Source organism: Ammospiza caudacuta, chromosome 1 (genome assembly GCF_027887145.1).
Source record: "Ammospiza caudacuta isolate bAmmCau1 chromosome 1, bAmmCau1.pri, whole genome shotgun sequence".
Lineage (NCBI taxonomy): Eukaryota > Metazoa > Chordata > Aves > Passeriformes > Passerellidae > Ammospiza > Ammospiza caudacuta.
In genome coordinates this window covers 67408636-67431279 of record NC_080593.1, presented here as the reverse complement: position 1 = coordinate 67431279, position 22644 = coordinate 67408636, and the positions used below count along the sequence as shown (strand labels likewise).

The following is a 22644-nucleotide window of genomic DNA, read 5'->3' as shown; positions in this document are numbered from 1 at the left end:
CTTTGCAAGGCACAAAGGCACAAACTTGAACTGCTCCTCTGCCATTTGATCAGGCCAGCCACTTGCTGTTTAGCTCAAATTAATTTAAAACTTGAAGTCTTTGGGTGTCCTGTTTGGCTTCTAAAAAGTTTTTTGTCCAACCAACAGAATAAGGTGGAAACTGTGGCTGAGAGAAATGCTGTGAGGTTGTGCAGGTAACACAGCAGTGTCAGGCACGTGCTGGCACTGAAATCAAACACATGAAATCAAGAACACTCTTCAGCCAGGACTTCTCATGCCCAGGGTCACTCCTTTGGCAAAAAAAAAAAAAAAAAAAGAAAAACTAACAAAAAAGGTTTTGTGGGTTTTGTCTTCTAGTTTTTGTTTTTAAGGGCTTCAAGTAATATATATTAACACCTTAATATTAAAAGTATCACAGTTATCAAAAGGCTGAGAATGGGCAGCTCCCAAATAATATCCAAATAGTGATTTTTGGCTTCTGTTTCCCTCTGCAGAAGTAAAACCACACTTGTCTCCTGAGGGGCACTGTTTGAATCCTCTGCTGTTGCAAAATCCTCAGATGCACTCAAAACTCTCTTCTGATTCTAAATGGATCCTGAATTATATGAGCATGTTCCTTTCTGATAAGTACTTGGGAAATAATCTATGCAACCATATTCAGCCTCCAAGCCCCACAGCCCTTGCTTTTGGATGAAGTGCTAAGTTTTTAACATCTGTCTTTTACTGTCTGACTGTATGAGGAAAGCTTCTTAGCCACACAGCAGAAAAATAACAGCAAATTGCCAATGCCATAAATAAATCAGTACTTGCTCTCATCTATAAATCTATTCATGTTTAAGCATGGGCCTGGAAAAATCATTCCACAGTCAGTCATACAAATAAAACCCAATCTAAGGCATTTTCACAGGTGCTGAAGGACAAGGTATAGGCACGTTTGAGTAGAGTGACTGCTGCAGATTCAAATTTATGCTTGTGGACACGGTCCTGGCAGCAAAGAGCTGTCCCCAGGTGTGGTCTGTAGCTCAGCAAGGACAACCAAAACATGCCAAGATCTAAGATGAGAAGGAACTTTTTAATATTATTTCGCTGTTGATGTAAACTTTCCTAGCAGAACCAGCTGTCACTAAGATATTTCTGCTAAAAAACTGAACCTTGGTCACCTCCCCCAGCCGTGCTGCATGGCAGAGCACTCACCTCTATCAGCATGTAGAAGGAGAGCAGCGTGATGCCCAGGTTGTACACGATGAGGTGAGGTCTCAGAGAGAAAGGAGGCCTGTTCTTCATGAACTTGTTGCCCAGCCATATGCAGAGTAGATATGCTCCAGTAAGGAAAAACGTGGGAAGATAAGAGTCCAAAAGGAACCATCCTCTAACCCTGGTATCTAAAAAAAAGAAATACACAGAGCAGGCAATTAAGAAAGCTATGGTAAAGTATTGCTAAAATAAGGCCGAACACATAATGTAAAGAATCTGCTAAAAGTGGGAGGTGGAATCAGCCACTGTTTCCTCACAAGAGCTATCCATTTGTTTTAACTTATCAAAACTGCATGCTAAGTCTCAGAGAATGTGGGCTGAAAACTGCATGGAATTCCCTAATAATTTAAGGTCACCTAAATCATCTCATTTTAATAGTAAAGTGAAAACCAAAGGGGAAATCCCATTCTTATATGCTTTAAAAAAATAATGTTTTCACTTAATATTTATTTAAATCCTATCTTAATCTGCTCAACAGACAATTTGCAGACACTATTAAATCCCAAGTATGCATGTAATGTTGCCAGCTCATGTGTTATTTTAATTCTGCACTTGCCATACCGGAAGGTATATAGCATTGACTAGGAAACATTCATACAAAGGGAAGATGTTTCCAAAATATTAAATATGAAAAGCAAGTGGCGAATGTTTACTTGGATGGTTATCAAAGATTTTTGGCTGGGCAAGGGCTCGCTTTCTCACAGTTTCTGTCCCAATTGCCTGGTCCTGAAATGAAATATTAAGGTCAAATCCTGCTTGCCTTATTCACACAAGTAATCCCATTGAGAGTAATCAGATAGTTCAGTGTATATGAGTAAAGCCTAATCCCAGATGCCAAGCTGGAGGCACCACTTTGTTGTCATATGAACAACTGGATGTCATGGGTGAAAGGGGTGTTCTTTCTTTTCTTTTTCCAAAACGGAGAAAAATCTAGAGTCAATTTTCCATAGCAACATTCTTCAGCCATTTACCTGTGGAAAGAAAAAGGGGGCATCATGGCTGGTTTTTAGAATGACTTATGGGGTAAGTAATTCTAAAATTACTTATTATGAAGAAATTCTTATGAAGAAAGAAGTCCGTGAGGAGTCATTGTGCAGATCTCACAGAAAGATTTTTTTGGTCTCAGAAAATATTTTAATTTTAAAGTACAGAGATTTTTTTTTACAAAGGCCAAGATTGTGTTAAAAATTGTAAAACAAAAGGTAATCACAGTGCATGAAAAAGCATTTTACTGTTTTTATGCCTGTGTTGAAATTGGAAAAGACTGGTCAATGGATGAGGCACCTATTAGAAGTGCCCAAAAAATTAGTAATTTATTGGAATTTCGCTGTACTGTACCACTTCCAACAATTCCTTCCTCAGAAATACTTCCATACAAGTATATGTAAAATGAAATTTTACGTATGTTGGCATATGAGCCAGGCTTTGAACACCAGCTTTCTTTCTCATTACCTTTTCCCTCTGCCTCCCCCTCTCACTTCCATTGCAGTGGCTGTAACATTCATCTGTTGAATTTGGATTCCATGAGGCTTGTTAGCCCTTTCACGGGAAAGACTTTCAACCAAGCCACCACTGCCATGGAAATCCAATGCTCTCCTGCTTCTGACTCTCCTTTTTGGACTCCCAAAAACCTCTAGGAGCAGAGAGGTGTAGGATTAAAGCAGTCACAACTGCACAATCCTTCCTTTTATGGCAGCCTGGCTTTGTTGTGCATTACCAAGTTAGAACGCCTCTTGTCTGTCTTCAGATCTCAGTGCTTATTTGGATGACCTCAGTGTGAGAAGGAAACACTTCCAACAATCTCCTAAAGCTCACAAGCCACGTGCGAAGCATTGGAATGAATATTTTAGAAGTGATTCTGCTCCCTTATGGGCTCTCAACGTGACACAGGAGTCACAGGACAGCTAAAGGTTGAGTGTTTGAGTGTTGATGTCTTAGGAGTGTGTGTTTTAGGAGCATAAGGATTTAATTTATTTAATTGCTACCCTAAATGATGATGTAGAAAGCAGCCATGTCAGCAAGACTGCTATCTAAGGAAAGGTCTCCCATCTGAGGATTGCAACACTTGGTGCATAAAGGTTACATGCACAACGGTAAATTGGCATCAGTAGATAGCAAAACTGCAAGTGTGCTCAAAAAGGAAAAAATATTCAGAAGCATTCCGAATACAAATTAAACTACACAGAATAAATTCTGCCCCAGTATGCCCCCAGAAAGTTTTCATTCTGCTCTGAGTGGCCACAAGCATGTGGGCTGATCCACACAAAAGCAGAACTCATGTGCTCATTCAGGCCAGCATGCCAAGTATTTTTAAGTTCTATAGTATTCCAGTTTCAAGAGAAATTGTTAAAACATGTACCCTTCCTGAATATTTCCCACCACAACCTCAATACCTTGAAGAGTAAGACAGTTTCTGGCAGAAAGTGGTTTATAAAGGGCAGCCAAGGAACGTGACTGTTTTGTTTCCACTTCCACTTATCCCTGAATGACAAGCAGAGGGAGGTTTTTATGTGTCAGGAAGGGGGAGGAAAGGGAATGTATTTCAAAAGAAGTTATCAGAAGAATGAGAGATGAAAAGTATTTCTGTTGACCGACAGTTAAATCTCCATGTTCAAGTACTATAAAGTTACACTGTCAATAGGAGAAAGGATTATTTTTACAGCATTGAACTTGCACAGCATCTGAAATTGAGACCAAAGCAGTGAATAAAGTCACAGTGGGAAAGCACAGGACTGCAGCAGGGGAAGGAGCAGGCGCCCACAGGCTCCGATCGCTCCGTGAATAAGCTCATTCACGGTCACTGGCCATGATGTGCCAAACCCTTGGGGTGAAATCCTGGCTCCCTTTAAAGGAGTGGCAGGCCTCCCAGGCTCTTTACATATCAGGCCTTTATCAATGAGGTTTAGGAACACTTGGATTCAAGCTTCTGTATAGCTTTGGCCAGTCAGTGTCTGAGTAGATTCACTCCTATTTGAGGCGCAGAGGGTGGATGGGTTTGCCCCAGTGCCTTGCTACTGATCAGACTCTATTAAGGAAAAGTGCTTTTTACTTTATAATAACTTTAGCAAAATACATCTCTTCTTGACCACCCCTGTTTCTTTCACAGATAAAACAAACAACTAGTTAACTAGATTTAGCTCCTGCAATTCAGTATTACTTAATTTTGCATGACACCAAACAATACTCCACAGATGAAGGGTTGTGGTGTTCACAGGAGTCCCAAGACGAAAGAAGAGACAAGATATATATTATATTAAAAGATTGAAATTACACTAAAAAATAGAAGAAAAGATTTCATCAGAAAGCTAGCAAAGAATAGCAAAGAATGGAATGATAACAAAATCTTGTGACTAACTAGAGAGTCTGAGACAGCTGGACTGTGATTGGCCGTTAATTAAAAACAACCACATGAAACCAATCAAAGATGCACTTGTTGCATTCCACAGCAGCAGATAATTATTGATTACATTTTGTTTTTGAGGCCAATCAGCTTCTCAAGAAAAAAGATCCTAGCAAAAAGATTTTTCATAAAATATGTCCATGATAAAGGGTTACCCTGGAAAAATTATCGCTTACAGAAGAAAATTGCTATTTTACTCGTTCTCAAATTGCCTTAAGCATAAGAACAAGAGGGGCCAACACCTCTTGTAAGACCACCCCTTACTTAGAGATGAAACCAATGGGCAGGTATATGGCTGCTGTTCCCCAATCCAAAGGACTTGTTGTGCTAGCTCAAAAGCAAACACGGAGTTATGTTATCTACAAAGCCCAGCTGACACCAGTGAATGACGGTTCAAAATATGCCAATATTTTGATATTCTGCCAAATTCAGATATTCTGTCCCTCATTGCAGTAGGGCAGTACTGCAGCTTGTGTTAACCTGGTGCTCCCAATGGGACAGAGATGGCCACGCTCCAGTTCCCAGAGGCATTCTGTCTCTTCTGGTGCCCTCAGACACATCTGTTAGTGATGACAAAGACCTGCATAGTGACACAAGTATCTCAGGAGTTACTACCTATAATACAAGCAATAAATAAGGGATTGGTTTTTAAAATAATAGAATGCTGTTATCTATCCTTTTAATCCATCTTGCTGCAGAATGAAGTGTGTACTGTGGATGAAAATCAGTAGAGAGAAAGAAGAGGAATTGCTTGTGGTTTTAGATGTTTGGGGAAGCTCTCAAATTCATTAGATATTCATCTGTGGGGTCATTTGATTTAAAACTGATTGCAGTCTACTGTGAATTATTTATGTGAATTATTTATGTGAATTATTTATGTGGATAGACACACTGGAGGGAGATATGCTATTCAGGAAATGTATGATACTGTGTCATTATACCACCAGTTAAATTAAAGATCAGAGGGCAGAGGCATGGACAAACAAAACTATCTTCAGCACTGATGTCTGGAGAAGGATGGTCATGCACTTGGCAAGCAATACAAATAATACTTGTTTAATTGAAGGGCTTTCTAAAATCCCAAAGGGGTCTCTGGGCTATTCAGAATTGGATCAACTATGGCTTACTCCTTCAGACAATTTGTCTGGACCAACAAGGAAAGAGGAACAAAAGAGAACATCATGTTTATCTGGAAAAAAACAAAACCAAAATAAAACACCAAAAATAGTGCTTTTGTTCTTCTGATCACATTTCTTTGTTAATATTAAAATGTAGTATTGCAGCCATTAATAAAACCTATTTTGCTTTAACCACTTCTGCTGCAGTTCCCAAGCTATTCAGTGTTTCTTCACTGGAAATCTTTCTTTCAAACATCACATCTACTGTAGACATGATGGAAAAGATTTTGTAGCCAGCCAGCCAGCTAAGAAAAATTAGAATTTCTTGTGTTTAGGAACACATCTTTACCTTTTACTTCCAATTAAGCAAGAACTGTTTCCGTAACATGGAGAACATTAGTGCAACAAATTGGGAATCCATAATCATGCATCCATCCCCACAGCAGCAGTTCTGGATTTTATCATGGGTAGAAGTTTGCAAGGCAATTCCTGAAGTTAAACCCAGCCCTATCAACAGCAAGGTGGTCTTGCAGGGGACTACTCTGAAGGCTGTGTCCTTTCTAAGCTCCTGTCTCATCCCTTTCTTGTATTTGCTTGGCTCTCTTAGTCCTGACTTTGGTGCTCTATCCTTGGCTGCAGTCCTATTTTAGGTTTGCTTTCTTTTTTACTTACTTGTTTCAATCCTAACAGAGCATGAGGCACCTCCAACCTAAAATTATTTAAGTTACTCTCGTCCAAACTGCTCCAGAAAAGCAATAATAGGAAGTCAAAAGATGACTGTCACCCAATCGATTGGTTTATTGAAATTTTGGATGTGATCCTGCAGGTTACTTTTGCTCCAAACATCCTTCTGAATTAGGCAATTTAATAAGTAGCTGGACCAAACAAACTGGATTATGAATGACAATCAGTCCCAAAGCAGACCTTACACTTTCAGAAAGATCCAGCACTTCAGGCTCTTTATTCCACGTTAGGATGAAAAACTGAATTTCTCTGATATTCTCAGAAACCAAGGAATCACAAATCATTTTATTGATCTATTTGCTACAATAATGGTGTCTTCCTGATAATACTGTGATGCTGCCTAGTTTACATTTTTCAATAAGAAGTTACCCAGCAAATTTATTAGAAGCTTTTTGGGTGGTAATCCCTAGAAATATTTCCTTAAAGGGCTGTAAATGGAGCAGCTTACCTCGAGGTCCAAACATATAGTCCACAAATGCATTTACTTCCCGGTCAAAAGCTTTCAGGGTCTCCTAAAAAACATGGAAAAGGCCATGTGAAAAAGACATTATCTCAGGGTCACAGAGAGAATATGATTTGAAAAAAACTCCAATAAATTTGTAAAAAGTTTGTCATGCACAAGTATTTCCAAAGTACACAACATCATGTATACTGAAAAACCCCAAACCTCTTTAAAAATTAATTTAGGGCAGATTGTTGTCTGGATACCAGCACAGGTCTCATTCCTGGGAACTGCCCAAACCAGAACTCTTTAGGAAGGGAAATTAAGGTTTATGAAAATCAGCAAGTATCACAGTAAACCCATCTGTGATGGGTGTAGTTTTCACTCTGATAGAGATGCTTCTTTGTTTTTATTATGTTTCCTCAACTGAATATCTCAATGCTTTACACTTAAAAAAGGAAATCTTTAAGTGATTGAAGTGACGGTGAGCCAACTGAGATTTCTCTAAACCAGGTCCCAAGTTCCTATAAAACAAGCCTACAGAAGAACCTAGAGGTCCAGTGATGAAGTTCAGGCCATGCAGGGCATCAGGAAGAGGCAGGTAACTTTATGGAGACATTATGTTTTGAGGTCTTGGTCAATGAAGCTGCCAAACTGTCAGGTTTAGCAAGTTTGTGTCTGTTTTTGACTGAGTTGGGAGCTAAGCCATGACGTACACAGTCCTTTCCCCAACTAGATGGGGTGTTCTCTTCCCAGACTGCAGCTCTGGACAGTGGCTTCCCGCATGCCTATGCCTGAACAACCTGAGGTCAGCCAGGTTCTCCCTCTCTTCTTCCCAACAGCATTCTACTGTGCTTGATGGACTGATTTCAGCACTGAGAAAATGCTGCCAGGCTGAGGAAGGGGACCCAGAGTGATGCTGAGCCTTGCTGCAGGGCAGGATCTGCTGTGGGCTCTGGGTACCTTTGAATGACAGATATCTCCACGCCAGCCTGGACTGCTGACACCATTCACAGATTTGCCTTATGAAGAACCATATTTGCACTCTGGAAGTTCCAGCCCTGACCTTTCCATGCCTTTACTAGGACTGGGTTTTGATCTGGGCAAAACCCAAGATCCTGGCACTCCCAAGCCCCTTCCTTGTGCTTCTTCTGCCCTTGATTTTGGTCCTCAGACTGTTCCAAGTGGACAGATCTTCTAAGAACAACTGGTAATGAGAGGTTCTTTCAGCACCTTGGGCTACAAACCTCTGTCTCTGTAAGATGCTGCTGCATTGTTATTTTCTTGGAGAAAAACCCAACAAAACCCCCAAAACAGAAAGTATATTTTTTCTAAACAAAAACCAAACCAATGAAAAAAAAAAAAACCCTAAACAAACAACCAACCAACCAAACAAAAACCCAACCAACCAAAAATATTTCCTCAAAAGAAACTGATGATTCACGATACAAAAACGTTTCTCATACTTCACAGCACTGAGGAAATTAAACTAAAGGTGTCCTGGCTACAGCCCATAAAGAAAGGCATTTTCTGAATTTCAGATAATTACCTTAGCAGCCTAACGATGGCTTCTGTCACAGGAGGTGACTTGATTTCTAGGTGTGGGACCTGTGCAAAAATCTGCTTCCATTTTTATCCCCTTGAGCTATACAGTAATTCTGTTATTATTTCATGGCAATGATACTCCCTTTTGGGAAATGCCACACTGCTGCTTGTCTGTGATATGCACACCTGCTGCATTAATTTGAAACAGACCTAGTCCTGTGCTTCATGGTTTTGTGGTTAGACTTAACAGACTGCTTTGGAAAAAATACTGTAATGGATTTGAGTGACTTGTAGGAATGAGCATGCAAAGCTATTTGCTTTCATGCTTACATTACATAAACAAATCTTACATGTCCAGAACAAAGTAAAAGACCATGTATATTCCTTTTATATTAAAATACTGAAGACAAACCCATTCTCAACTGTATTGAAATGGAAATTAGGTACCGAATGCTTCTAACAGTTAGATGGAGGAACAGGAATTGTAGGATATTAAGAAGGAGGAGCAGAATAAAAGAAAAGAATCATAGAATTGTTTAGGTTGGAAAAGACTTTTAGGGCATCAAGTCCAACTGTACACCCAGCTCTGCCAACTCCACCACTAGACCATGTCCCTGAGTGCCACAGCTACACATCTTTTAAACACCTCCAGGGACAGTGATCAAATCTGTGACTTCTCTGGTCAGATTGTTCCAGAGCTCAACAACCTCTTCAGTGAAGAAATTTTTTGTAACACCTCATCTAAACCTCCCCAGCACAACTCGAGGCCATTTCATCCTTTCATTTGTCACCTGGGAGAAGAGGCCAACCCCCACCTGGCTACAGCCTCCTTGCACACAGTTGTGGAGAGTGATAAGGTTCCCCCTGAGCCTCCTTTTCTCCAGGTTAAACACTCTCAGCTCCCTCAGCCACTCCTTATAGGACTTGTGCTCCAGACCCCTCCCCAGCTTTGTTGCCCTTCTCTGGACCTGCTCCAGCCCCTCAACGTTCTTGTATTGAGGTGATGATCACTGCCCTGCTCCTGCTGGCCAGACTATTGCTGATACAGGCCAGGATGTCACTGGCCTTCCTGGCCATGTGGGCACACTGCTACCTCACTTTCCACTGACTATCAACTGGCCTAGGTAATTTTCCACAGAGCATCTTTCCAGCCGCCCTGCCCCAAGCCTGTAACGCTGCATGGGCCTTGCTGGACCTCGCATCATGGGCCTCAACCCATCGATCCAGACTGTCCAGATCCTTCTGCAGAGCCTCCCCACCCTCCAGCAGATCAACACTCCCACCCAACACAGGTCACTGCCTTCACTGATCCAACCTGCAACCTCTTACACCTGGTTAGGATGGGCAGACAGCATGCTGAGCAGATGAGCCAGCCTGAAATTAAATCTACCTCCTCATGAGTGTGCTTAAATGACACAGTGAGAACTTGTACCAGCTGACAAACTTGTTCCCATCTATCTTAATTAGCACTACAAAAATTCTGTGCCTGGTTTGCCTTCATTGGTAATTTGAGAGTAGAACTTTTTCTAGGAGGTGCAGCAGAGCAACAAATATTCTTCTTACAAAGAATATTTCAGCCTTTGTCTCTCAGCATTGTACAGCTTATTTTAGTTTACACAAAGAAAAATAGAAATTTACAAGATGCAGATTTGTAAGACTGTTATAGAAATTGTATTTGTTTATATACTTAAAAATGGTAGTCATAGTTTGGGAAAAGAAATTCTTAAAAAAGGTAGGTAATTTTATGTGACTAGTCTTGACACCTTCCTGTCAACACTGCTACAAGAGGCTATACTGTATTTCTGGGTTTTAGAACATGTCCTTAATACCTCTGTGTGTACCTCTGGGCAGATTACATGCAAATGTCTTGCTCAGCACAACCTGTCACATTTCCAAAGAAAAGCAAATAAAACCAAAAATCCATGTGCTCAGACAACTCACTTCTCTCTGGCAAATCACAGCAATAGCCTTTATCAACAAAGGTATTTAGGTTATAAGGCTAAAGATCAACATGTCTTTCATGTTGTTTATTTTTTTGTACAGGGCATTGCTCTGGGTATTAGCAATGTATATTCCTTGGCAGGATTTTGGGCAGATTTGTGGAAGATCTATTTACCTAAACCTATTCAAAAGACAGTAGGTTATCTGAGCAAATGAAATCACCCAAATGGAAAGATCTGGAGGGAGTATAAAGTCAACAATGATAAAGCAACAGGGATCTCTCTAATGAGATATTTTAGTATTTTTGCATAGAAATGTAGGTAAGTGAATAGGTAGCATGGTGCACATAAGTGAATTAGTTTTCATGCCATTGCACCTAAAACACAATTTCAAAGTCACTGGGTATGTAAAAAATATATCACTTCTTGTTATATATTTTTATATCTTTGTAAGACATATCGAGAGACCAATATCTACTGGTTTTCTAGTGGTTTTAGCAAAAGTAGTATAAGCTATGTAAAAATTAGGTAAATGCTATCTAAACAGTGCAGAAATCAAAATAACTCTGATTTGTCAAAAATACCTTTGATTTCTCAAAATATCAGTGTTTTGCCATTAGGCATTATTTATTGATCAGTGAAAGCACTGCCTCAAGTGATTTAGGCTGGCTCTTTCTATAGTTTTATAGCCAAACTACTTGGATGCGACAGAAACACGAAAAAACTCTCTGAAATAAACTTCTTACAGATGAATAAACTACTTTCAATCTTACTTATGCTATCTGGAAACCTTTTGTATTACTGTTGGTTTGTTGTTTTTTTTAATTCAAAAGCCTTGAATGTCATTCTCTGCCTCAAAAATCTGACATAATTATTTGCTTCTTCTTACAGAGCTACCTGGAAATTAGAATACTCTGTACAAAACAAGATCTCATTTCAAACTTCAAAGAAAAAGTGGAAATGGGTGCCAGCCTCTGCTCTCTGATACAGCTCCTGGAAGTAACAGTGATATTTTAAAGTACCCTGATTGAAAATACATACATGATTTATTTTATTATTTAAACGGCAATTTTTCTTTGATTCCCTGAAGAGTTCTGCTCTGCATACAGTCAGTGTCTGCGAAGTACAGGAATGAATCCAAATTTAGTAGCATGTTTAAAGAAACTGATCTTAGATGCTACTATGCATATATTTAAATATACAAATATCAAAGAAGATTTTGTAAATGGTAGTGTTGGCTCTAGAATGGCTGAAATAGAGGATGAAATTAAGGAAAGTTGAGTCCAACTCAGAACTGCTTATAGATTAAATTGTTTAGCTTTTTATTGCTTTAAGCATTTAAAATTACTCTTGAACAAAGATGTACAGTGAGAGACAATTCTCCATCGCTTCAGACAACCTTCTAGGGTTTTGTCATCTTTACCTTCTATGATTTGTGTGCTATATCTGTAGAGGAAACAGATACATATAATTTTTACTAAAAAAATCCCCAAAGGAAGCATTTATTTAAGGATTTATATGTGAACTGCAGTGAAAGTTGAAGCTGAAGGCAGAAAGGCGAGGCAGATGTTTCTATGAATTGTGTCTTATAAGATGGGAGATATTTAATGAAATTGGGAGGCAGGACATCCAGGAGCTGGCAATAAATTGCTGCTTTGTGTAATTTATGCTCAATATATTGATCTCACTGCTAGATAATCTCACTGAGAGTAGGAACAAGCTGGAGTGAGCTCATGAAAGAAACACAATTAGACGGGGCATGAGGCTGCTGCTGTGTCCCATGGATGTACTGGGAGGGAGGGAAAAAATAGCTAGAAGAGACATTATTTTAGATCTTCTTTATTGGCATTTTAGACTAATCATTTGAAGAGACAGAAACTGAGTCCTTGCCTGACATGGTGATTTCTGTGTCCCACATTCTGGGACATTCTCTCCCCTCAGGTGGCTGACCAGGATTAGGGGCTGAGCCATAGAAGCCTCACCCAGCAGAGTGGGGCTGCCAGAGCTCCCAGGAGCAGCACAGCCCTCTGGGGTAACCCGGGCTGACTAAAGGGCTCTTTAGCCAACATGAGATGGATCCATGGGAAATGGTTTTGCTGCTGTAGCAATCTCACTGCCTGAATCCTTCTACCTCTCCTTCAAAGGCATGTAATTTAGTGTGACAGAAGTGACTGAAGCCAAGGGAAGAGAGGGAAGTCCTGCTGGTGGTCTGGGTCTGGAAAGATGTCCCTACACTATGTGGACAACATTTGGTAATGCTCCTACTTTGCACAAAATAGACAAGAATAACTAACAAAAGAACTATGTGTGAACTACTCAGTCTAAAAATATAGTCATTCTTTTACAATTCCAAGAAAAGAGAGAGCTGCATCTTTGTTTTGGAAATGCAGGCTGTGTAATATATTTTAATATAATGCAAAAATCTCTGAAAAATATGGAAAAAAAAAAAGGAACGCCATTCCAGCTTTAGCACAGAAAATAAAACATGAATAGTCTTTGTATGTTTCTCTTCCTCTTTCTTCTAAAGACTTTCACATTAAACTGTAAGCACTCCAAGAAAGAAAGATGTTGTTACTGTGGTCAGTAAATTATTTTTTAAAACTTCAAGAGCATCTTTGAAGGTAGCATAGAATAGCACCATCTGTGTTTGAGAAAAATACAGTATTTCTAAAAGGTCTTAATGAGAGCTGTGTCTGGTCTGAAAAATTTGATTTTCAGTGTCTTTTAACCAGATCATATTTTACTCCTACTAATTCTTTTATACTATGCAATATATTATTCATTCCAGTGATAAAGATTGCATGCATATGTGCAAATGTCTGGATATTTTCCTAGTTGATATTACCAAATTCAGCACTTTTTGTGACAGTTTTTTTCTTTTTTTGCAGTTGAGGGTTATTTTTTGCATGTATTTGGAAATGACTGACTGCAGGTTGGCAGCCTAGGTGAGGCTGGGAGCTTGCAGGCCTGCCTGTTATCTGACAAAGCAAATTGGTGGGGGAACTGATTCATCAAATAGGTTGGTTTTCTCTGGAAGGAATTGAGCACAGCTGTTGGAACAGGGATTACAGCCAGAAGTGCTGAACACCTTCTCTTGTGCTGATTTAGTCACTGGAGAGAGGGCTGAGTTGGTGATGGTGTTACTGAGGATGTAAAGATAGGGGAAGGCAGCTGCAAAGGGAAGGCAGGCTTGCAGATTTTCCCTGAGCAGCTGCTCAGGTTGCACTGCCTGAAAGAAAATGCAATTTTCAGTGGGTTCCTCAACAAGAAGACTGGCTAGCTATTTCTGATATAAAAAAATGAATGGATGTGAAGTTTGGTAACCATGGAAAGACACATTGCCAGAGATTTTATCTGGCATTTGAGCTATCTGGGTGGCATGACTTCAGATTCTCCTTATTGCTGCCCAGAGAAATTTTACCACAGGGCTTAGCAGTGCCTGAAGGGAAGCAAGAGGCTGCCAGTAGTATTGGCATCAAACCTGAAGCAGAATATTTGACTGCCTAAATTACCAGGAGCATGCTGAAAGATGCTGCTTACACCGGCAAACTGAATTTAATCTTCAATTTTAGTTCTGTGTTCTCTCTACCCAAACAGATCTTTCACCTACACAAGTACTTCCCCTTGCAAACACAGCCAAGATAAGAAAGCAGCTGGATAGAGGCAGCAGCCAGCATGCCAGGTGTGCCTGTGATACAAATGTTCACACCTGCTCTCTGTTTAATCTTCCAGTGGGCCTTCAGCTTGCATTCTAAACCTGCCCTGAGCCTCAGACCAGCAGTTAACTCTGGAATTTATTTTTCTGCAACTACAGCTCTTGTCTCCCTATGGAAAACTTAATTATGTGTCACAGCAGGGACTCCAATCCAGATGCTGAGATGAATTATTTCAGTTCCACTTTTTCCCTTTTCTTTGATAGTGGTAATAGCTGACTACCCTCAAAAAATCAGGGGGATTTGCCCGCCCAAGCAATTAAAAAAGTCATAAAAAGATGTCAGACATGAGTTCAAGTTAAGTAGAAGAGTAGTTTGACCTTAAAAATCATTTAGTTCCTACCCTCCTACCATGGGCAGGGACCTTCCACCAGACCAGGCTGCTCAAAGAAGAAATCCTTCCTCTTGATAATGTGTCTCTGCGCTTTGGGGAGCTAGAAATTGATCTTTTGGCAAACATGCACGTAAACCAAGTTTCCATGCAGATTCCACATCTCTGGTGAATAATGTCACCTTTCTGCAGTTCCATTTGTGCCAATGGTACTTTTTGTGGGTGTTTCCACAGCCAAACCAGACCAGAACATCAGGAATAGGGACAGTGGAGCCAGAAAACATCCCCTGTCAATGCCCACAGTGGAGGAGCAGCAGAGTCAAACCAACAGCTCCCACAGGCAGATAGAAAATACCACAGGAAAGAGCAAGGCCAGAAGGGACTTGGCACAGACCTCCCCTGACTTAATTCCCATTTTCTGCTAAAGCAGCTGGTGGCAGAAAGCCAACCCCATCCTTCAGTATCTGCTGCTGTGTTATCTCTCCTTCTGGTGAAAGGGAAGCAGATGACTTCGCAGCTTGAAGGCTGAGAAATTGCCACGCTTTCCTCTGTGGAATGTGAGTTTGGGTGGCCTCCACATGAGTCAAGACACAGAGCTCTCTTAATAACCCACCCTTAGGCATCTTATGGCTCTCTGAGTATTATTCTCAGAGAGCTTTAAGAGAAACAGTGGCCTACTAAAGGTGTAGCCTTTGCCTTGCTGCCCACATGGCAGCTGTGAGTACAAGCTGTGGGTACAAGTGTTCCTCACCCTGAGGAAGCAGATCCCTTTGAGCTTGCTCATTGCCCCCAAAACATCAAGCACGCTCTGCTCCAGGTCTCCGAGCCCGAGGCCAGGCTTTGGCTGGTCACCTCAGAAAGGCAGAGCGACCCAAGGAGACCTGCTATGCTTGTTCTTTCCCAAAACATGCCTGCACCCCATCTTGCTCGTGGCTGTAACCACAGTGCCCCACACCAGCTGTAATCCCTCTCATCTATAGCTACAATATCCACCTTCACTGCTGAATCTTTTCATGTTTTTTACAGGTGTGAATCTATAGACAGCCCTTCCTGCTGCTGCTTGTCTGAAACAACAGCTTAGGGATTGGTGAAATTATCTCACACATAAGGGAAAACACAATGGATAATAACCCAATGCAATGAAATGAAAAAAATTAAATTTTCTTTTAGATCTTCTAACATTCACCTTTCTATAAAATTGTGATACAAAATGAAGATCAAACTGTAAAACTTTGCATTTGTGTTTGCATTCTCTCTTCCTAGCTAACAAAAACACCCTGCTTTCTATTTTTTCCTTGCTCCTCCAAAAGTCTGGGTTTCAACTCGTTATACTGAGGTATCAGAAAGAGAGCTCTTATGGCTCCCTGAAAATGCCAGATTTTAGCTGTAGTGAAGCAGAAGGGAAGTTCTGCCTCATACTGACAAATTTATAATAATGCATGATGAAAGCCCAAAGCCCAGCATGTATTACTTTAGTGCAGTTACATTTGAGAAGTGAGTTGTGCAACACTTTACTTGGTGTAAAACTCCTAAAAGCTGATTGCCTGGCTTTGGGGATTGCTGCCAAAAGCAGGAACTTTGCAGGCACCTCAGCTCTGTGTGACAGGCCTTTACAACCAGGAGATGCTGGAGGAACAGCTTTCTCTCAAGCCTGATCGGTTGTGGGTTGATGGCTGATGACTCACATTGGAAATGAGAGTTTGAACCATTTTCAGCTGGGGAGCCAACATACTCCAGACTTTTCACTTCTGATAAAAGGCACTAATATTTAGGTCCTTTCTTCTTTGAGATTTTAAATTTTGTTTAATAAGAGGTCTCTTTTCACTTGGTTTTATAGTCCTTCTCAGTGCTGCACCTGCTCATCCTACACATGGGAATAAGGATGGAGGAATAGCTGCTTTATGTTTTCCATCAGGATTCAAATCAGCTAAAAACACCATCAATACCATAGGTGAGAAAGCACTAAGACGCAGAAGAATGTGGGAATATATAAAAATTAGAAGGTTTAGGAAAGATGCGAGCTTGTCGCATCTTTCTTCTCATTGTCATAACAATGTAATGAAATTAATGCTGGAAAAATAAAAGCTCAAAACGCTGAATCCAGTAGCCCCGTCCTATTCATGTCTGTATATAAACTACCAGCATAACAGAAGAATTTTAGTGAAAACACTGTAAGTATGTGAGCTATTTCAGACATCAGTCTTGTTTCTGGACTATGCAACCTGTTAGGAGTCATAGAAAATATTAACTGCTTACATAAAATGAGGCAAGACTTGTTTGTTTTACCAGTCACACTACTGTCAGATCAGTTATTGTGAGATAAATTGCTTTTGCAAATTTAATCAGCTGTTCAAGGTTTGTTCGGGGTTTTTTTAAGTACAAGGAAAAAGCATTTGGAAGGTTTCTGCACTACAATTGTATGGGTTAGAAGAAAAGTGACTTAAGAACGCATTAATATTTACTTGACTTTACAAAACCTTTTCATAATTGAAGTGCTTGAAAGCATTCCACCCTTTACACATTTTTAATTTCTCAATCTTATCAAAGGCTGAGGATCACAATGTTTCCAAGTGAAAAATCCCCTTTCTTGAATGACTGCTTGCATGATTTCCCTTCTACAATTCCCAAACTTTATTTGCTCTGTTCTTTGTGAATATGCTAAGTAATCACTAAAATAAGGCAAGCCAATTTCAGCTCTGAAAAATAGATCTCATATAGCCTTAAAAGAAGAGTAAAAAGGAAGAGTTGCTGCTGTGGCCCAATTTTCAGCATCATATAAAGAACTGTATCTTTATAATCCATCCTCTTGCTTGTTATCAGAATTTCAAAATGAAACTGTCACCAAAGCAGATCAGTGCAATCCTTTTAAAAGTAATCCTGCTCAATTCTACCTGCTACACAGGGGAACATCAGCTTAACTTGTAATTAAAGAAGATTTCTCTAGGGAGACCTCAGATGCAGCCTGGCAGTTCCCAAGAAAATGGTAGCAATTATTGACCTCATTTTCCTTTGCTCTAACAATCAGATTTAAAATGACAGAATGGCCTGGGCTGGAGCATAATTCCTGACAGTGATGATGTGACAAGAATGTATGATGGTGAGGGAATAAACAAAAAGGAAATCAGTTAAAAATGAAGCAGTAGATAAAAATTCTGCCTCCTTCTAACAGCCTGAGTGAATACATCACTTTCTCAAGCAATAAACAACCCTTGGGAATGGGTTCTGGCTTGAATAAGAGAAAGTTTCCTCTGGAACAGGTAGGTCTTGAAGTTACAAGCAAAAAACCCCAATGAGTTTTTTTAGAGAGAAGTTAATTCTGTTTTGGTTGCTTTCCTAATTGTCTGTTCAGCTCTTGTTGACTTTACGAGGCATTGGGAAGACAGATCAGTGTCAGAATGAATTTTACATCAGCAATATGAAAGCCTGCACAGCTTAACTTACCTGCTACCAAACTACCAGGCTTGATAAAGGATGCCCAACCAAACTGCATCTGAAGGACCAGTATACAATTTCACCTTATATAAGAGCAAGACAGCCAGCTGCACTTTGAGAAGCACAGGAAAATAATTCTACCAAAACAAAGGATGCAATCACCCTTTTAAGGCTTTGGATTTACCAGATTATTTAGCTTTGGAACAGAATATTCCAGAAGTATATACTGGATGTAAAGTGTTTACCCAAAATTTGCCACATGTGCTACTACACAGTTTTTGCAACAATTATTTTGCATCCTACACTTAGACCCATACAATAAATAAACCAAAAGGGCACAGGGAGCAAATGAAATGGTAGAGGAGAATTACAGCAACAAGTTTATATGGCAGCTCAGTTTTCTCAATATGCCATATCATGATAAGTTTGTTTTCCTCACTATTTGCAGACAGATTTTGTTGCTGCTGAGAAGCTGATTCCATAAGTTAGTATAATGTATGCAGGACTTTATTTTGTGCTTTGCATACACAATTGATTATTTTTCTGTAGAAAGAAACAGGGACAAGCTGACAACATATCCTTTTTAGTACTGTGAAAATCTCTTCATTTTCTACAGCAACAAACTTCACGATCTAAGATGAATAGATCCTCAGCCTCTGCACATGATCTCATGTCTTGTTGGACAAAGAACGTTAAAAAAAACACAAACTAAAACAAAACTCCCCCAAAAAAATCCAAAAGCAAGAGCTCTGATTTTCCCACAATCCTGGCAGTGCAGGAGGACAAAGGGCACTCTGTGCCAAAGAAGTAGGTTTCTTGGTTGCCGTCCCAGATGTCTGCAACTGTGTCCCCACGGCAGGGATTAATGTGCAAGGGACTGCCTGCCCCTCCTGATAGAGGCAGGGGGATCAAAAAGGATTTTATAAAATGTGTTCCCTGGCTGGGGCTTTCCCCCAGTGAGCAGTTTTGCCTGAGTTTCTTAATCAGTGCTGGGAGGTCCTCAGCTGCTGGCAAGGGAGACAAGGCTGGACTATTTGAAAATCTGTGTGGGTAGCATTTCTAGTTCCTCTGGGCACACTTAAAAGTAGGGCTGTGTGTTTTTCTCTTTAAAAGACAAGAAATTAAATTAAAGTACTAAAGTGTAAACATATAAAATTAAATAGTGTTAGGGTGCTTTTTACATCTTGGAATGTTTGACAGGCAATTGTCAGCAGCCCTTCAGAAAACTGTAAGGCAAGAACTCAACTTGTAAAATATTAACTAAATAATTGCTTAATTCAGACTTTTTCCTGCAGTCTTAATTCCCTTTATAGACACACTTTTGCCAAGCAAAAGAGTGGTAGAAGATTGAATACAGCCTCTGAAGCATGTAAAAAAAAAGAAAAACTATAAGAGATGCTGGAAAAACTGACAGCTTCCTACATAATTAACACTTGTTTCAAACCAGTCACAAAGTCTCATTGTCAGGATGTAGGAATTAGAAGGCACTTCTAACATATAAAATGCTGCAAGTACCGTATGTAAGAAAATGAATGAAATACAGCAGATTTTGTTTGCATCACTGAACCATGTACAATACACGTAGGCAATATCTTATGAATTTGTGAAATTCACTAGTATTAATTTCATACTCCTGAAGTACTTGAAAGTTGCAATAGCTAGGGACTGTGTACAGAAGCCTGTTTTAAATTAAAGGTTCCTGAATTAAAGGTTCCATGCATAAACAGAAAATTATAACATAGGATACCTTTTTTTTTCAGTAACAATGGTCCTGAAAATACTTTCATCCTCATGAGTGAAACAGTCTCAAGTTGAAGCAATTATTTAACTGCCCTGAACTCCTTATAAACATACAGAAAAACTAAATCAGAGCTAAACATCTGTGGCATTTTAAGTACCATGAAAGCCACAGTGCTGGCTGGAGAGTTGGACTGCCATGCACGGGCCTCTGAGCTGTGCTTCCCCTGGGCTGGGAATGGCACTGCAGGGCTGTTGGTGCTACAGCTGTTACTGCCTCAGATAAAGGCATTGGTTAATTGGAACTATCCAAACTGGAGCTCTTGAAATACACTGTACCGAGTTCAGGTGAGCTGTGCAGGGCAGTGACCTGCAGAAAAGAAATGGTGCTGTGTGCCTGGCAGCTGGCACAGCTGGAACAGAGAGGTGTTCATATCTTTGGCTAGCTTCTGCAGCAACTTCTTTAGTATAGATCCCCTAAACCAAACCCCTTCTGCCCTGCATTTTTACAGAACTCAGCCACCAAGTTCTTGTTTCCATAAATCTACAAGTTAAAGCCATACTTTCAAGCTTTTAACTGTAACAGTAAAACCAGAATTATATTTAAAACTAATACCTCTAATTGAAGATTTTTACTCACCTCTGTAAATTCAGAAAGCTGAGAAAGGAACAAAGTGGGATTAAAACCCACAAAAGCATATCTATAATAATGCTTATTATTAGAAGTTTGCTTTTTTTCTCCCCCCCAAACCCTCTACTGAGTGTCTTATTTATACATTAAATTTACTAAGATGAATTCTGCCCAGCTGTTTTTCCTTTGTGGAAAATTGCACCTATAAACACTGAGTTAAACTGGGCTAAGTACCTGCCCAAAGGCAAAACTTACCCTGATACATACTCTGTCTAACCTGCTCAAGTTGTTGAATTATACAAGGGCATTAAACCAGGACAAATTCCCATCCCCTTGCCCCTGGAAGAAGCAGGATATTTATGAGGGGGCATGTCCATAGCACAATTATAACCCAACACATTATGGGTAAATTCCATGCTGACTGATGGAGGGACCAGCAGAATTCCACACGGATGTAACATTCTCCTTGGCCAGACTCACTGGACCCACTGCCAACAGTGGAGTGCTTGTGTCTTAATTTGTATCTTAATTGTATCTTAATTTCTCTTCAAAAACAGGGAGTGCAGGACTCAGGCAAGGTAACTAAGTCTGAGGTATGTGTGTGCATGTTTTCTATCGGTCCCATGCAGGGACTGGTAACATAGGTCAGGTTGTATCTTGCTTTAGCCACATCCTTAAAAGTAACAGCACTCCGCTCCTCTTGTTCTTACAGCTTGGGTGTGTTCTTTTGTCCATTAGAGAAATGTTTTTCCTTGGTTTGCAGTCATTTGCTGTGCCATTACTTTGGGTAGTTTCTGCCCAAATGGATAGAACCTTTCCTGAGCTATTTATAGGGATGTAAGCTGGGAAAGGTGGAAGAAAAGAATTTGAGGGAGGGGGAGGTGTTTGTAGCATGCTGCTGAGGATTAGAGTTCACATCCCAGCTTCTAAGGTTTCAGCCTTAATCTTCCAACACATGCAAAGCCTTTCAATTTCACTTCGAGGTCATTACCCATGTACAAAATTGTCTAACTGCTGGGTGACAAATCTTGACACAAAACTCAGTGCAGGAAGCTTTTCAATTTGGAGTGTAAATTGTTCTGGGAAAGAAGCATGAAGTTTTCAGTAAAAATAACTACTTCTAAAATCTGTACCTTAGATTTTAAATCAAGCAGATTTCAAGCTTGTGAATTGTAACAGACATTTATCTCCTAATTTATCACTTGATGGTAGATAGCATTTACCATTTACTGCTGATTGAAAGAAGAAAAGTAAAACCCAAAAAATTCTAAAGGGTAAGCCTGTCATGATGTCTAACAATATGTAAAGCAAACATGACTAGAAAACATGCAGTACTTCAGTGGGTATTGCTGGTCGTGCTATACATCTTGTGCCTTTGTAATTATGTCCAGTATTAGAAGATCAGCTTTCTTGGTGGAGGCTTTTCACACAGCTAGCTTTCTTCAGCATTCAGGAAGATCATTTGATAGGATCAGCCTAAGCTGACCTGGAAAGTCAAGCACCATTGAAGCTGGGAATTTCCATGTGCCATAACAGCTCCATGAGAGCCCTGCACTGCTGTGGCTGTCACTGTCACACCGCTCCAGACTGAATGAATTGCTTCTCAGAAGAAACAGCCATTATAAAGACAGACATCATTTGGAAAAATTTTGGTTCCCTTGATAGTTAAGCATCAATGAGGTTCAATGCTGCTCCAAAGTGGAGTGGGAGAAAAACTAGAGTTGCTGGCAAGGTCAGCTTGAAGTATCTGAGACCTGATATACATCACACACACTGATCAAGTACCTCTTTCCAGAAAACGAATATCCTCACCAGCTTAGGTTTCCAAGAAGGATAAGCATCACTTCTTACTTTGCATCATGTGTGTGCTGTTAGGAATAACTATTTGAAGAGATGACAATTTCTTATAAGTAAACGCAATAAATACGTTTGTTCTACAGAAGTTAGAAACAACACTGATGTTTCTTGTAGCTGATTTAAGTTTCAGTACAGATAACCTTAAAAACTAAATAAATAGATAAGATAATAAAGATAAAATCAGAACCTTCTGTACTCAAAAAAACCCCCAAAAAACACCAACTAAGGGAGAAAAACCAACTAGCAGACACAGAATAATTGTTTGCCAGTGAAATGCTTTGTCTGACAGAGTGGCAAAGGTAATAATGGTAAATCTAGTTTATTTACTGTCATACAGTACTAAGATGTTTCAGGCAAAAAAGCAGTCCTAAGAAGCTTTCCCATGGAAAACCAACTATAACAAGAAATATATACCTCTGTTTAAGTCTGTGCAATCTATAAATGGGGTGAGGGAGTAAATGTGTGGCAGTTGTGAGAGTTAGGTGAGCAGGTAAAGCAAA

General features: G+C 39.9%; 1 protein-coding gene across 1 annotated transcript in view; it reads right to left on the bottom strand.

The window, feature by feature from the left end:
* ELOVL2 (ELOVL fatty acid elongase 2) overlaps positions 1-22644 on the bottom strand; it is a 51350-nt gene that overhangs the window by 20061 nt on the left and 8645 nt on the right. Inside the window, exons 2-3 of the mRNA XM_058807311.1 lie at positions 6965-7028; positions 1195-1382 (exon numbers count right to left, since the gene is read on the bottom strand). Of these exons, the coding sequence (XP_058663294.1) occupies positions 1195-1382; positions 6965-7028 (252 nt within the window). The remainder of the gene's footprint in view (positions 1-1194; positions 1383-6964; positions 7029-22644) is intronic.